The sequence below is a fragment of the Gopherus evgoodei genome, chromosome 1 (assembly GCF_007399415.2).
Source record: "Gopherus evgoodei ecotype Sinaloan lineage chromosome 1, rGopEvg1_v1.p, whole genome shotgun sequence".
NCBI classification, from domain to species: Eukaryota; Metazoa; Chordata; order Testudines; family Testudinidae; genus Gopherus; species Gopherus evgoodei.
In genome coordinates this window covers 304,439,393-304,453,722 of record NC_044322.1, presented here as the reverse complement: position 1 = coordinate 304,453,722, position 14,330 = coordinate 304,439,393, and the positions used below count along the sequence as shown (strand labels likewise).

Here is a 14,330-nt window from a genome sequence, read left to right as displayed (position 1 = left end):
ACTTTATCTGGGGTACCCTTCAGAAGAATCAATTTCAAAAGGTACATGGGACTATAAAGAGACAGGCAAAACAACCCGAAGTTTTCTTTCACCTAAGACGACAAATGAACCAAACACTTTGGATTTCATGGGAGAGCCTAACCAAGGGGATGGTCAGCTGTCTTGCTGGAAGGAGGAAGTCAGCAGGCCTGTTCCTAAACCAGCAGCAACTGATCTCTGCCTGCTCAGTGCACATGCCCTCAGCTACAATCTCTCCTGTACCTGCTCTGCTCCTACCCTGGTTCCAGCCTCATCCTGTCTTGTTCCCAGCCCTGCTTCTGTCCTGCCTAGTCCTCTCCAGCCCTGCTCTCCTGTGTGGTTCCTGACTCTGGCTCTCACCCTTGGCTTGGACTCCTGGTTCCTGACTCACTGTGACCTGTGCCCTTGCACAGTCTTGGTTCAAGGTAAGTCTTCATCACTAGTAAGCCCCTTTTCACTTTTATTTGCTTGTAACCATTTCTAACTTTTATCTCTTATGCCTGAACTCACTTAAAACCTCTCTCTTTTGTTAATAAATTTGTTTTAAGCTAAATCAAATGTGTTTGAAGTGATTACTAACTCCAGTTAAAGCAATAAGCTACTGTGCTTTTGTCTCTTTAAACCAACAACAGACCTTATTACTTCTCTAAAGTGTTCCAGGAGAGGACTGGATATTTCAGGGCTAACCGTTTGGGGGAAGTTTGGGCACAGATGGTTTTGGGGTCACTTGGCTAGTGTAACCAAGGTTGGTAGAGACCAGAGTGTAGCTGGGGTGTAACTCTGCTGGTGTCAGAGTTGCTGACTAACTCACAGATACAGATACACATGCTTGTGTGCTGGCTAGGAGAATCCAGATAGGGAGCTACAGAAGCAGAGCAGTTTAAGGGATGCAGGGTTAAAGGACAAGCAGTGACACAACCTCTCACTGCTCTGGGTTGCACAAGAAAGACAAACCCAGCCAAGCGGAAATATGACATCTGGGACAAAGGAGCTGCTTGAAATTAAGACAACTTTTCAGGAGTGGCATTGCCTTCTTGAAGAATCCCAATCCCCAGTTCAGATCCTTAATGGATCACAAAAATTTGGAGTATGGCCTGAAACCTAAACCAATGCCAGATCCCTTTTCTTTGCCCAATTTGATTTAGTTGTAACATATCAGCCACATATGAGAAATGGGAAGACAGATGTCCTGTCCTGCAAGCATGAACTGGCCAAGTTACATTATGTGAGATACCATTTTCCACCCTACTTAAGCCATTCAAGTTTGTCTTTGGAACAGTGGACAGGAATCTAAATGTGCCTCATTCAATTCCTGCTGCCTCACGACACTTTTGCCACCCAGACCCTAGATGATGCGGGCACTCAACATGATTCAGAGTTTCAGTTACACTATGGAATTCTCCACCAGACACACTGCATTTATGTTTCAGACGGCCAGCCTAGACTCAAGGTTCTCAAACTATGTCATGATTCCTGGCTCACACACCAATTCAGCCAAACTAAAACCAGGAACTTGGTTTTGAAAAATTTCTGGTGGTCATGAATATAGTCATATGTTAGGAAATGCACTGACTCCTGCAACCTGTGTTCCTAGACCAAGAACCTTTGAGGAAGGGCGTTTGGTCTCCTTCAGCCCCTACCCAGTCTCAGCCCTGGATTTCATATTAGAACAGCCCCACTCTCTGTTTATCTCCTGAGCAAGACTGCACACATTACCCCTCCTGCATGGTTCTCACCACTCTGGAAACTGCTTGCCTCTTTCTTGAGCACATCTTCTAGCTCCACAGACTACCAGCAGGCACTGTGTTGAATCAAGGCCCACAGTGCGTCTCCTGTTTCTGATGAGAGCTCTTCAAACTCTTGGGGGTAGAACTCTTCACCTCCTCTGCATATCATCCACAGACCAATGTGCAGATGGAGTAGGTAAACCAGATTCTGCAAAGGGACCTTAACAGCACAGGGACACATAGAAGGAACCAAAAAGCACAGATCATTTTTTATTGGTTCTTCCAAAGCAACAGTTATTGGAGGCTGCTATAAATATCTCAATGGTAAAATGAGAATTAAAAATAAAACATATTGGGATCTGGGATCTTCCTCTACCAGAATATAATTCTTTTGAAGGAACATTGAGTCAAAGTTTGAGCCCAAAGCATTTGACAGTGTTTCTTATCCTGCAGATATGTCCACTGGAGTTAATAAGAAACTGACATTATCTCAGAGTGAAACTGGCAGACTGTTCTTTCTAAACAACAGGGAAAGACAACAGAGTAACACAGTTTTGCACCAGATCTGCTCCATTCCTACCAATTATAGAGATGGCAATAGGGTGGCACTCCTCCTCCCAGATTGATTATCAATGCCAGAGCTTCACGGAATTCAGCTAGTGAAGGAAGCCTCAGTGTGGAAAATAAGAATGAAAATTACAGTGAACTAGGAAACACATGCTAAACAACTGAAATGAGCTGCATTGGATTCTCAGATGATAGGTCTTTTCTCTTTTCTTTAATTCCATGAAACCACAGGATCTCCTAGGATACAGTTCTTACTATAGTTCAGCAATCCTGGATTGCTGCTCTAGACCTTCTCTCTCCAATCTAGACTTTACAACTTCATTCTGAATTTCATAAGTAGTCCTAGCTCCAGCATTCCAGCTGTAGATGGGCAATTAACACAGTTCAGGGATTGCATTCCTATCTTGTTTCCTTCAGAACTGCATGCATTCACACTACACAATAATGAAAATGTTAAGACAAATGATTTACCTTACTCCCTTTAGTTCCGAAAATGACAAAAATTGCGCCGCAAAAGCCAAGTGCCCAAAGGCGTGGAAAGCACTGGTCTAAGCAGAAGGCTGAGAGCCAGGAACTCCCGAGACCCACTTCCAGTGCTCATACCCTTTGCAGGTCTCAACCTCTCTGCCTCAATTTCTTCACCTGTGAAATTGAAATATTAACCTAAACACACCCTTCCCCAGATTGCTTTGAAAATAAATTAATATTTGCAAAACACTTGGCAGATTAAAGGCATTACACAAATGTTAAGTGCTAGCTCTCATGGGAGGAGTGGAATTTCTAAAGCCCTTGTAAATATGTTATTTCCGTAGTCTGTTTTGCAGGAGGGTGAAGGAATATGGGCTTGAAGAGAAGCTTAATATATTACATTACATAAGACCACCACATACCCAGAGGATCTGAATTTTAAAGTAACTTACCAGGCCACACACTACTGCTCTCAACTAAAGAAGGAAACCAAGAATTCATTTTTCTCTAGAATTTAAATTAAATACTGAAATTCAACTTCGTGCGTGTTCATCCCTGATTAGAGAGAGGCCAGGAGAACAAGAGCAGGAGGCTTGTTTCAGAGTTCTTCTTTTACCATACGTACTTCTTACTGAAATCACACAGAGCAGAATTAGCACAGCCTATAAGAAACCTGTTTACAGTGGGAACATGAGTCAAGCTCCTAACTGACTACTGAAACAGCAGCTCCCAGAAATGATAAACTACTTTTAATTCACATGAGCACAACTGCTGTGTTATCTCCTGTTAACAGTATGGTCTGGGGGTTAGAACAAGGGACTGGGAGTCAGGACTTATAGGTTCTATTCCAGGCTCTTCCATCAACCATAGGCAAGTAAGAACCTCAGTGCCTCAGTTTACCCATTGGCATGGTTGAAATAATAGTACTTGCCTACCTCAGAGGGTTGTTACAAGGCTTAATGTAATGTTAAGATCCTAAGTATTATCATATGAAGGGTAATTCAAGTCATTCCTGTACAACACATCTTGTCTCAGAAGTTAGAAACTTTGGGCTGGCACTTTCAGTCTTTATATTTTGATCTTTAGTCTTTCAAGCAACATTCTTGTACACTCAGCTTAAAGGCAATGAATCTGAGTAAGTAATACAGTAAGAGAAAATTACTTGCAATGTCATCAGCTTAAGAAAAGGACCAGCACATCAAGAAAAAAAAAATCATATCCTGTTTTTCCTCCCTGTTTCCAAAATATTATTGCTGTAACAACGTGGCATTATAATGATGTTGTATAAGGCAACAGTTACACAATACTTCACCTAGAGCTCTACATCCATTATGGGTCAGTGATCACCACATCGCAGAGAAAATGTAATTGCTAGTGCAGCCTGCAGTGCAGAAAAAACATAATATTGAAAGACATCTAAAGTGAAACATTATGAAAAGAGCCTGAAAACACTGGACATGTGTTTCATCAAAAAAGAAGAGCACCGTTGGGATAAGAAGTCATCAGTGTTTCAATGCTATTAAGGAAATACACACATACACACCCCAAAAACCTTACCCAACTATTCAAACAAACAGCTGAGATCAAAGCACAATTTAGAAAGGAGTTAAGGCAAAATTTGCTTTTTGCATATGGTCATAGATAGTCCAGTTCAGAACAATATCAAAGACAACCGTTGAATACTTTGAAGGGGCATCTACAGGAGTTTCTTGGAGAGATCGTAGGAAGGCGAGATACTGAGAAATGAGGAAATGAGGCGGCCAGACAAGACTGGCTGGGACCTCATCACTTAGACTCTTATTAATTTACAAAAGAAATTATAGCACAGAGTTTTGAGCTACAAGAAATACATGTTAGCATTTAATCCAGTTGGAGTAGAACTAGAGCATTGTTTTACTGTCAAATCTGTTAAAGAACGATTTCTTAGTATGGGAAAGTGCTTGATTATTTATTGAATGAAATTTCTTCAGCACAACTAGCTGGGCTATTCCCCAGTAAGTCCAAGAAAAGTTTGTTAGCCCTAAATATATTCTGGAGTAAAAGAAAGTGGACTGACCTTTATCACTGTATTACAGGTTAGCCCCCAAACCCTAACCAGTACCAAGGCCCCATACAAACAAAAACAGAAGAAACACCTCTGTCCTAAAGAATTTCTGATCTACTAAGACAACAACAGAGTGTAAAACAAATGAAGGGAATGGAGGAGGAAGAATGAGAGTAAACGTGATTGGAACATGTAGTTATCTAGGTTAGCTATCTGCACAGCTAAGACACCACTGAGTGTCAATCAGTTATTTAGTTGAAGCCTACAGTTCTAAAATTATAAAGTTATTTTAGTAGCCTTAGTTCATTAGTCTGTTTAGCAAGCATGAAAAAAGGCTGAAAGCAGAGTCAGCACACATTCTCTTGAAGAGGATGATGGGAAAGCAGTGTACATTGAGGAAACTGCTGTAAGAAAATAGGAATAACTTCACAGTGAGCTTCCCTCCTATTAACAGAGTAATCTAAATAAGCAAAAGACCAACAGACAAGTTATGTATGGCAGAATGTAAAGCCATCAAGAGGACAGACCTAATGCCTCTTGAGAATGGCCCAACACTCAGGAAAACAGAAGGTACTTTGCAAAACATCAGACAGCTAAATGTCAAATGGGAACTATTCCATGCTCAAGCTGACCACTTCTCAAAAAAAAGAAAGAAGGCATGTTAGGTAGAGAAGAGCAAGTGTATTTAAAACAATTAGTCTTTTTCATTAGAGGTACAGTACATCTGAGAAAAAAGAAATTGTATCTTGAATTGTTGATAAAAATATATTAATCCTTGATGTAAAAAAATCAACAGAAGTCAGTGGTGTTATACCAAAGAAACACTGGCGTGCACAGGCAGAAATTGTGGAAAAAACAACATCGCTTGCCTCATAACCTAAGTCGTGTAGAACGCAATGCCATCCACAGCCTCAGAAACCACCCAGACATCATCATCAAAGAGGCTGATAAAGAAGGTGCTGTTGTCATCATGAACAGGTCTGACTACCAAAAGGAGGCTACCAGACAACTCTCCAACACCAAATTCTACAGACCACTTCCCTCAGATCCCACTGAGGAATACACTAAGAAACTGCAACATCTACTCAGGACACTCCCTACACTAACACCGGAACAAATCAACGTACCCTTAGAATAACCCTGGTCGGGGCTCTATCTACTACCCAAGATCCACAAACCCGGAAATCCTGGACGCCCCATCATCTCGGGCATTGGCACTCTCACTGAAGGACTGTCTGGATATGTGGACTCTCTACTCAGACCCTATGCCACCAGCACTCCCAGCTATCTCCGTGACACCACTGATTTCCTGAGGAAACTACAATGCATTGGTGACCTCCCAGAAAACTCCATCCTAGCCACCATGGATGTAGAGGCTCTCTACACGAACATCCCGCACACAGATGGAATACAAGCAGTCAGGAACAGTATCCCTGATGATGCTATAGCACAACTGGCTGCTGAGCTCTGTGCCTTTATCCTCACACACAACTATTTCAAATTTAATGACAATATATATCTCCAGATCAGTGGCACAGCTATGGGCACCCACATGATCCCATAATATGCTAATATTTTTATGGCCGACCTGGAACAACGCTTCCTCAGCTCTCGTCCACTCACGCCCCTTCTCTACCTACGCTACATTGATGACATCTTCATCATCTGGACCCATGGGATGGAGTCTCTGGAAAAATTCCACCACAATTTCAACAGTTTCCACCCCACCATCAACCTCAGCCTGGACCAATCTACACGGGAGGTCCACTTCCTAGACACCACGGTGCAAATAAGTGATGGTCACATTACCACCACCCTATACCGAAAACCTACAGACCGCTATGCCTACCTTCATGCCTCCAGCTTCCATCCCGGGCACATCACATGATCCATTGTCTACAGCCAAGCACTGAGGTACAACCGCATTTGCTCTAACCCCTCAGACGGAGGCCAACACCTACAAAATCTCCACCAAGCATTCTCAAAACTACAATACCCGCATGAGGAAATAAAGAAACAGATCAACAGAGCCAGACGTGTACCCAGAAGCCTCCTACTGCAAGACAAACCCAAGAGAGAAGCCAACAGGACTCCACTGGCCATACATACAGTCCCCAGCTAAAACCTCTCCAACGCATCATCAGGGATCTACAACCCATCCTGGACAATGATCCCACACTTTCACAGGCCTTGGGTGGCAGGCCAGTCCTCGCCCACAGGCAACCTGCCAACCTGAAAACATATTCTCACACATAACTGCACACTGCACCATAGTAACTCTAGCTCAGGAACCAACTCATGCAACAAACCTCGATGCCAACTCTGCCCACGTATCTACACCAGCGACACCATCACAGGACCTAACCAGATCAGCCACACCATCACTGGTTCATTCACCCGCATGTCCACCAATGTAATATACGCCATCATATGCCGGCAATGCCCCTCTGCTATGTACATCGGCCAAACTGGACAGCCTCTACGGAAAAGGATAAATGGACACAAATCAAATATTAGGAATGGCAATATACAAAAACCTGTAAGAGAACACTTCTATCTCCCTGGCCACACAATAGCAGACCTTAAGGTGGCCATCCTGCAGCAAAAAAACTTCAGGACCAGACTTCAAAGAGAAACTGCTGAGCTTCAGTTCATCTGCAAATTTGACACCATCAGCTCAGGATTAAACAAAGATTGTGAATGGCATGCCAATTACAGAACCAGTTTCTCCTCCCTTGGTTTTCACACCTCAACTGCTAGAACAGGGCCTCATCCTCCCTGATTGAACTACCTCATTATCTCTAGCTTGCCTGCATATATATACCTGCCCCTGGAAATTTCCACTACATGCATCCGACGAAGTGGGTATTCACCCACGAAAGCTCATGCTCCAAAACGTCTGTTAGTCTATAAGGTGCCACAGGACTCTTTGCTGCTTTTACAGATCCCGACTAACACGGCTACCCCTGTGATACTTGACTGGCATAATGTTTATTCTAAAATTACCAGTGCTTTAAGATAGTTTGATAGGGCTGTATGTATCAGGTGAGTCAGAACATCTCTCATCATAAAGTAAAAAAAAAAACAAACGAAAAAAACCAAACCAACACCACCGATTTGAGAGAGAGTTTTCTTGATGGACAAAATTGCATGAACATTATTAGTTACCTTTGGAATAAAGGAAGTGTCTAGTTGAAAGAAATAACTATCTTTTGTCATTCTAAAGAAAGGGTGGCTCTATTGTCAAAGCTTGATAGGTGTCAATTCTTCTGGCTGAAGTAACAGCTAGAAGGGAGATTATTTTCCACGAGACAACTGTTCAGTGAATAAGCAAATAAGAAAATCTCAGCGAGTCCCTGCAGATCTCATATTCAGATACCAGGAAGAAACAATACTTATTCTTGAGGATTTTTTCTCTTTTTTGCTCTACCTAGTATCCACATTGTTATACAATTCCACCTGAATGTGGAATATAGAGAATGATACCAGACTGCAAATCTCAGATTTTAAGGGTAGTTTATTAATCAAAATTAGAAACAAACTAGAATGTTGTCACTTAATTTTGCTGAGTTTAACAAATTGTTGTGTAGCAAATCCTTACAAATAAGTGAACTTGTGAACAAATTGTAACATTTCTGTAAAAGAAATACAAACATTCTGAAATGATAACATGGGAGATGCAAGAGAAAAGGGGAAAGGAGGATGGGTTGTTCCAAGGGATAACTCCAGACTTGGCAGCAAATACCCTTTCATTGTGGCAAGATATGGTCAGACCCAAGCAGTTCCATTATCACTTTAGTCACAAAGATAGTGAGAGATCATGAAGATCCCATCTCTTTGGGGATCAATTATGGAAGAAATCATTGAAGTAAAGCCTTCCTTCATCTTTGTGACTGGAGACCTTATTTTGTCTGTGGTCCCAGTAGTCTGAGTTTAGCCAGTACTAAAATATATATCTAAATAAAGATCTCTAGCCTATCAGAATAGATTCTAAATGCTGACTCAAGTTTGTATGATGCCTTGAAGATGGATGCCAACAATAAAAGGATCTCTGGAGCCATAGGTAAACTGCCATGTCTGTTACAAACATTATGTGAAACCTAAAAAGATCCTACTATCTGTAATAGAAAAATTGATTTCATCCCATGCACAGTAAGAGTGCATTTGCTTTCTTTACTCATGCCTAGATTTTCATAATTGTTGCTGATTTCTAGGCAGGGACTTGTTTATGCAAAGAGCTGACAAGATATTGCGGTAAAGAAGTTAGCAAAGGAATTCCAATATGGAAACAAAGGCATCGAGTTGATCACAGATAGATAATTCTGCTTCTAGAAGATGAAGTTTAAAACACAATGGAAAAGGAGTTAAGAACAGTCTTTTCTAGCCTTGCCTCTTGAGCAAAAACTAGAGAAGCAAGGACTAAGTCACGTCCTCAAATATTATGTCATGAGTTACTGCACAGAGATAGCAGACTTCCCTCTGATATCCCTTCAATTAAATTACTATGGGAGATATCTATGGAAAAGAAAATATTCCATTACAGTACAAATGTTAAAAAGTAGTGTAGGAGGACTTAGTTCTTTACAATAAAGCAAATCAACTTTTTTTAAAAATACATTCCACCTTCCTATCCTTTTTCCAGGCGATTTTAAATTTCTGCCATCTCTTTTCTCCCCTTGATATATGGGCATAACACTCATTATCACCAAATTGTATGTTGAGCTGAGGGAAGAACAGGCCATTTTATATATAAACACCAAATCCTGTCATGATTAAGCCACAAAGTTGTTAGCCTCCACCCCCTGCAAAAAATAAATGTGAATTGGCAAACATGAAGAGTTTGCCATTGTTTTCCTTTGTAATACAACAATTCCCTGAACCTACATCCATTTTCTTTGCTTAGTAATGACTGTTTTTCCTGCTTTGCATTGGGAAGATGGTGCAATTTTGACATTTGCTTATTTCACCACAGCTTCTGTAAACAATATGTTGATATTCTACTGTGAAACACAATTTCAAAAGTTCTAGAAATTTGTTTCCGAGACAAACATTAGGGGAAAAATTTGCTAAGGAGACTATTTTCCCTCTCTTTCTTCAGCAGTGGAAGAGCTCCCAATCGGCTCTATTCAACACCCATTTACGTCAATAAATGTCTCCCAATGAGTTCAATGGGAGTTGGATCAGGCCTTAAAAGCTGTGCGAAACTAATGGATTGTCTCTTCTCACATAGCTACCAACAGGTCCTGCACACCAAATAAATTTCACTTCTGCAGTGTTAATCATACAGGTAAGATGAAGACCTTCTTTTACTTATCACAACCACCATAAAGAAAATGGCTATCTGCAAACATTAATTCATATAAGGAATACAATGTCCCATTATTCTTTTGTTTTCTAGCATCACACTTTTCCTTCATGAAAGACTCATTCCACATTAAAACTTCGTTGGACTCCCAGACATGTGATTAGTCCACTAACAATCTATTTCGTACTTCATTACTGACTTGCCATGTCCTTGGACCTCAGTTAGCCCCTTTGGTAAAGAACAATTGAGTTACAGATTATTTTAGGACCAGAACAATTTAAAGTTTTATAAACATTCAAACCTCACCCATTTTGATAGCTCACAGAGAAGTTGTTTGATGGTCCCTAAAATCATGAGGAGAAAGAAAACTTAAAATTCTCTAAATCCCATTTTACATTTTAGCACTTCCAATCATGTTAGAATCACGTTAGAACAGATCATTTTTACCTTTTTATAGGGCTATATTTGCTCATTAAGGCCTTGCTCCTACTCCTAAAGTTGTCAGAGTTAGTCTTTAAAGGTAATAGAAAAACTATGTCTATGTTACCACTTTTTCCAGTATAACTTGTGGTGGGTTTTTTTTTCACACTCCCACCACCCCTCTGATCAATATACGTTACACCAACAGAATTGCCAGTGTGGACAGTACTATGTTGGCAAATCGGTTTCTCTTGCCAACATAGTTACTGCCACTTGTTGGGGATGGTTTAATTATGTCGACAGGAGAGCTCTCTCCTGTCGGCATAGAGCGGCTTCACAGGAGACCTTATAGCTGTGCCGCAGTAAGCTCTCTAGTGTAGACATGGCATCGCATTAGGTTCTAGGAGACAGAGCCTCACAGAAAGGAAGATCTCTCTCTCCCAACTCCTGGATTGTTTGTAGCTTCTGTAATTTATGCATTGCTATTGCCATGGTTGGCCTTACAGTTTGTAATCTCCAGATCTCAATCATGCTCCCACTGAAGCAAACGGTAAAACTAATAGTGAATTCAACGGGAGCCAAATCATGCACCAGCACATAAGTCTCTCTATAACTGGTTGCTTGTTGAACAGTGGGATGGGGCCTCCCATCCAAGCAAGCTCTGTACTTTGTGTCCTGCTCTTGAAGAGTTGGCCCTAAGAGGTCACTTGCCTTGATTGTGCTTACGACTGGAACTGGCTACTGAACAGATACACAATTCCTTCCAAAATAAACATCAACGATACAACTCAAGGCAATGAACTATGGGCGCTGCAGTGAGTGGCTAGAACTATTCATTTCTCAACTTGTCCATATCTTCACAGTATGTTTCCTTTCCATTCATTTAGAGCTTGGGATCCTCAAGTCCCTCTTAAACATGGATCTTCAATACAATATTTGCAATGGGAAGTCTTGCCTCTTCAGTGCATCAGAGGGAAGATATTAGGCCAGCACAAAATGTACTTGAATGCAGCTAGCTCTAAAGGAAGCTGCACAAGAACTTGTCTCTTCACCATTCCTTGATAATAAGCTTCTCCACAAACTAAATCAAGTTTAGTGTCAGCGCATATTTTCATTCAAGTCAGCAATAAACATAAAGCTGCTCAACTGATTTATTTCCCCACTGCAACCCAATGCTGATAGTCATTTTCAAAGGAGTACAAAAGTCTCACTTTCATCAAATCCCCCCTTATCCAGGCATTCACAATACATTTGGTCACCAGCAATTATCACCGGGATTTAGAAGAGCATTTTATCATTTTAATCCTTTGACTGAGGAAAATTAAGTATGTATACAGCTGTAAACATCAATTGTGATTGTGTAGAAGTCTGAGATACAGGAAATGAGCTAGGGTGCAAGAGCACCAGAGGACAACTGTAGTCTCCTTCATTCCACCTTCCTAGCCCAGCTCCCAGAGCCAATATGTTGGAGGAAGGAGAATGGAAATTTTTTAGAATGGGAGTGATCAATGACAAACACTGGTGTTATGCTCTGAGCTGCACAGGCCTGGAAAGGGATGTGTTAAATCCTAGTTCCCCATCCTCTCCAGCAACACAACCAGAGATCGCCACCTAACATAGTCCTCTCACTCAAACACGCTTATGCACCAATTATGGATTAACCAAAATTCGGTTATTAAAAGGTCTGTAATAATTTCTGCCCCCGTGACCTAAGGGGCAGCCCAGAGAGAAAAGCAGAACAACATTATTTTGCAAAACAGGGGGTTCACTTCAGGAAGGGAGAAAGCAGCCTGCCCCGTGAGAGGCTCCAAGCAAGAGACCTACTCAACTCAACACATGCACCACCCACCCGCAGCAGGGGCAGAAACCATCCCCGCTAGATGGGCACGCCTGGGGGGGTCGGGGGTAGAGGGCTGCCGGCCCCCAGGGGCCCTAGCCCCATGGCACGGGAAGAGAAGGGGGCAGGAGCAGTGAGGGGCTGATGTGCATCACCCTTGATGTGCCCGCATACTAACCAGCCTGTGTGCTCTGCTGCCCCCCACACCTCCCCGGAGCGCCGCCGATACCCCCCCTCCAGCTGACACCCCTTGCCCGGGCTGGGGGCGGGGGGGGGGAGCCGAGCAGGGGAGGCTGCTGTACTCACTCGGCATATCCCGTGGTCCAGGGCAGGCGCTTGGTCTCCTTGCTGAGGATGAGGATGGGCCGGGCGATGTGGTCGGCGGAGCACTCGACCTCGTCCGCAGACAGCCCCAGGAACTCGGGTCTCCCGTAGGGGAAGCGCAGGGGCAAGTCCGAGCCGCCGCCGTGCTCCGAGCCCGAGCTGCCAGCCATGATGCCGCCCATGAAATTGGCCACGGCAGACTTCACCCGAGTGAGCATGTTACCCCCGCAGCACCATCCAGCGCGGGGAGCCGGGCGCCCCCAGGGCCAGCGCGCCGCGCCTCAGGCTGCCCCCGCGACACTTCCGCAATGGAGGAGCTGCATGGAGCGAGCGGCCAGGAAATTCACCAGCAGGGACGAGCGAGGAGCCGCGGCGGCTGCGGAGCGCTGGCTGCTGCAGCAGGTTCCCCCTCCCAGTGCGAGGAGCGCTGAACTAAGCCCGGGAGCAGCGGCGGCGGCTGCGTCATGTGATTTATCCGGGCAGCTTCCTGCTCCTCCTGCTGCAAAAAAACTCCTGGCACAGGCTTGGCAGGGGCAGCGGAGGGGTTGGGGCGGCAGCTCCCCTCCCCCCCGGCAGCAGCAGCAGCAGCAGCAATGCAGGCGCCTTAGGTGCGCTGAGGAATGTTTTCAGGAGGGAGGAGTGGTTAGGATCGTGGGCAGGTTGGGGTAATCAGAAAGCTGGTAATAAAACAGGTGTGAATGCCCGCCCTGCCCGGAGGGATCTGGGAGCGCACTTTGTGACATCAGTGATCCCCCTAAAGTCGGCTTGAGTAAAGACATCAGAATATGGCCCCGCCCAAAGTGATTATGTGAGTTGGGCTCCCTTTAAGTAAATAAAGAGCCCCGCAATTAAGGATTGCATGGTGGAAACAGGGAAATCCTGAGGCAGCTGCTAACTCTGGGGGAGATTAAAACGAAAAAACTGTTTCCTTATCATGGTAAAACAGTACGTTCATTTTGGACACAAATCGCACTTTCCCTCTAACACTGCAATTTTATCTAACCCTGGGTTCAACTTTACAATCAATGCAGTGCAGCTAGTGTTGGGGGATATTTTATTTTTGAATCCTGTGATATTGAAATCAGGGATAAATCTAAAAGTCAAAGGTCGGAAGCTCAAAACTATCCTGACAAAAGGGATACCTTACAAAAGCTTTTGAAGGTCATATTCTAAAATAATGTTTATTTACAGTATTAAAATTTAATTGTATGGATTGTTATACTTCAAGGACTGGTGGCAGTTTGGATCAGAACTTCTGGTGTCTCTGTTGGGTTACACTATTAGAGGAACCAACTTTGTTATAACACGGATCATATACAGCATGTGCAGTTTAATATTGCCTACATTTGTATAAGGAAGGGGATTATATAATGATAAAGTTCTTCCTCCTTCCCTTATAAAGTTCACCACCGCACATTTTCCTGTTTAAAAAAAAAATAGACGGACAAAGAAAGTCAAAACTTAGTCATTAACTAAGATCCCAATCCTTCAAAACACTTAAATAGGCAAGTAAATGTGTGTATGTTTTACAGGACTGGGGTCTAAGACCTTATTTACCTGTAGGCTCTCTTGTCTTAATTATAAGAACAGGCCATGGTGAGTGTTGTAGATAGGAATGAT

At 43.0% G+C, this 14,330-nt stretch overlaps 1 protein-coding gene across 1 annotated transcript in view; it reads right to left on the bottom strand.

Annotated features, from left to right (window-relative positions):
- Window positions 1-13,446, bottom strand: part of PPM1H (protein phosphatase, Mg2+/Mn2+ dependent 1H) — a 223,599-nt gene extending 210,153 nt beyond the window's left edge. The window contains exon 1 of the mRNA XM_030548855.1: window positions 12,693-13,446. Within this exon, the coding sequence (XP_030404715.1) occupies window positions 12,693-12,928 (236 nt within the window). The 5' untranslated portion in view covers window positions 12,929-13,446. The remainder of the gene's footprint in view (window positions 1-12,692) is intronic.
- Window positions 13,447-14,330: the final 884 nt, after the last annotated feature.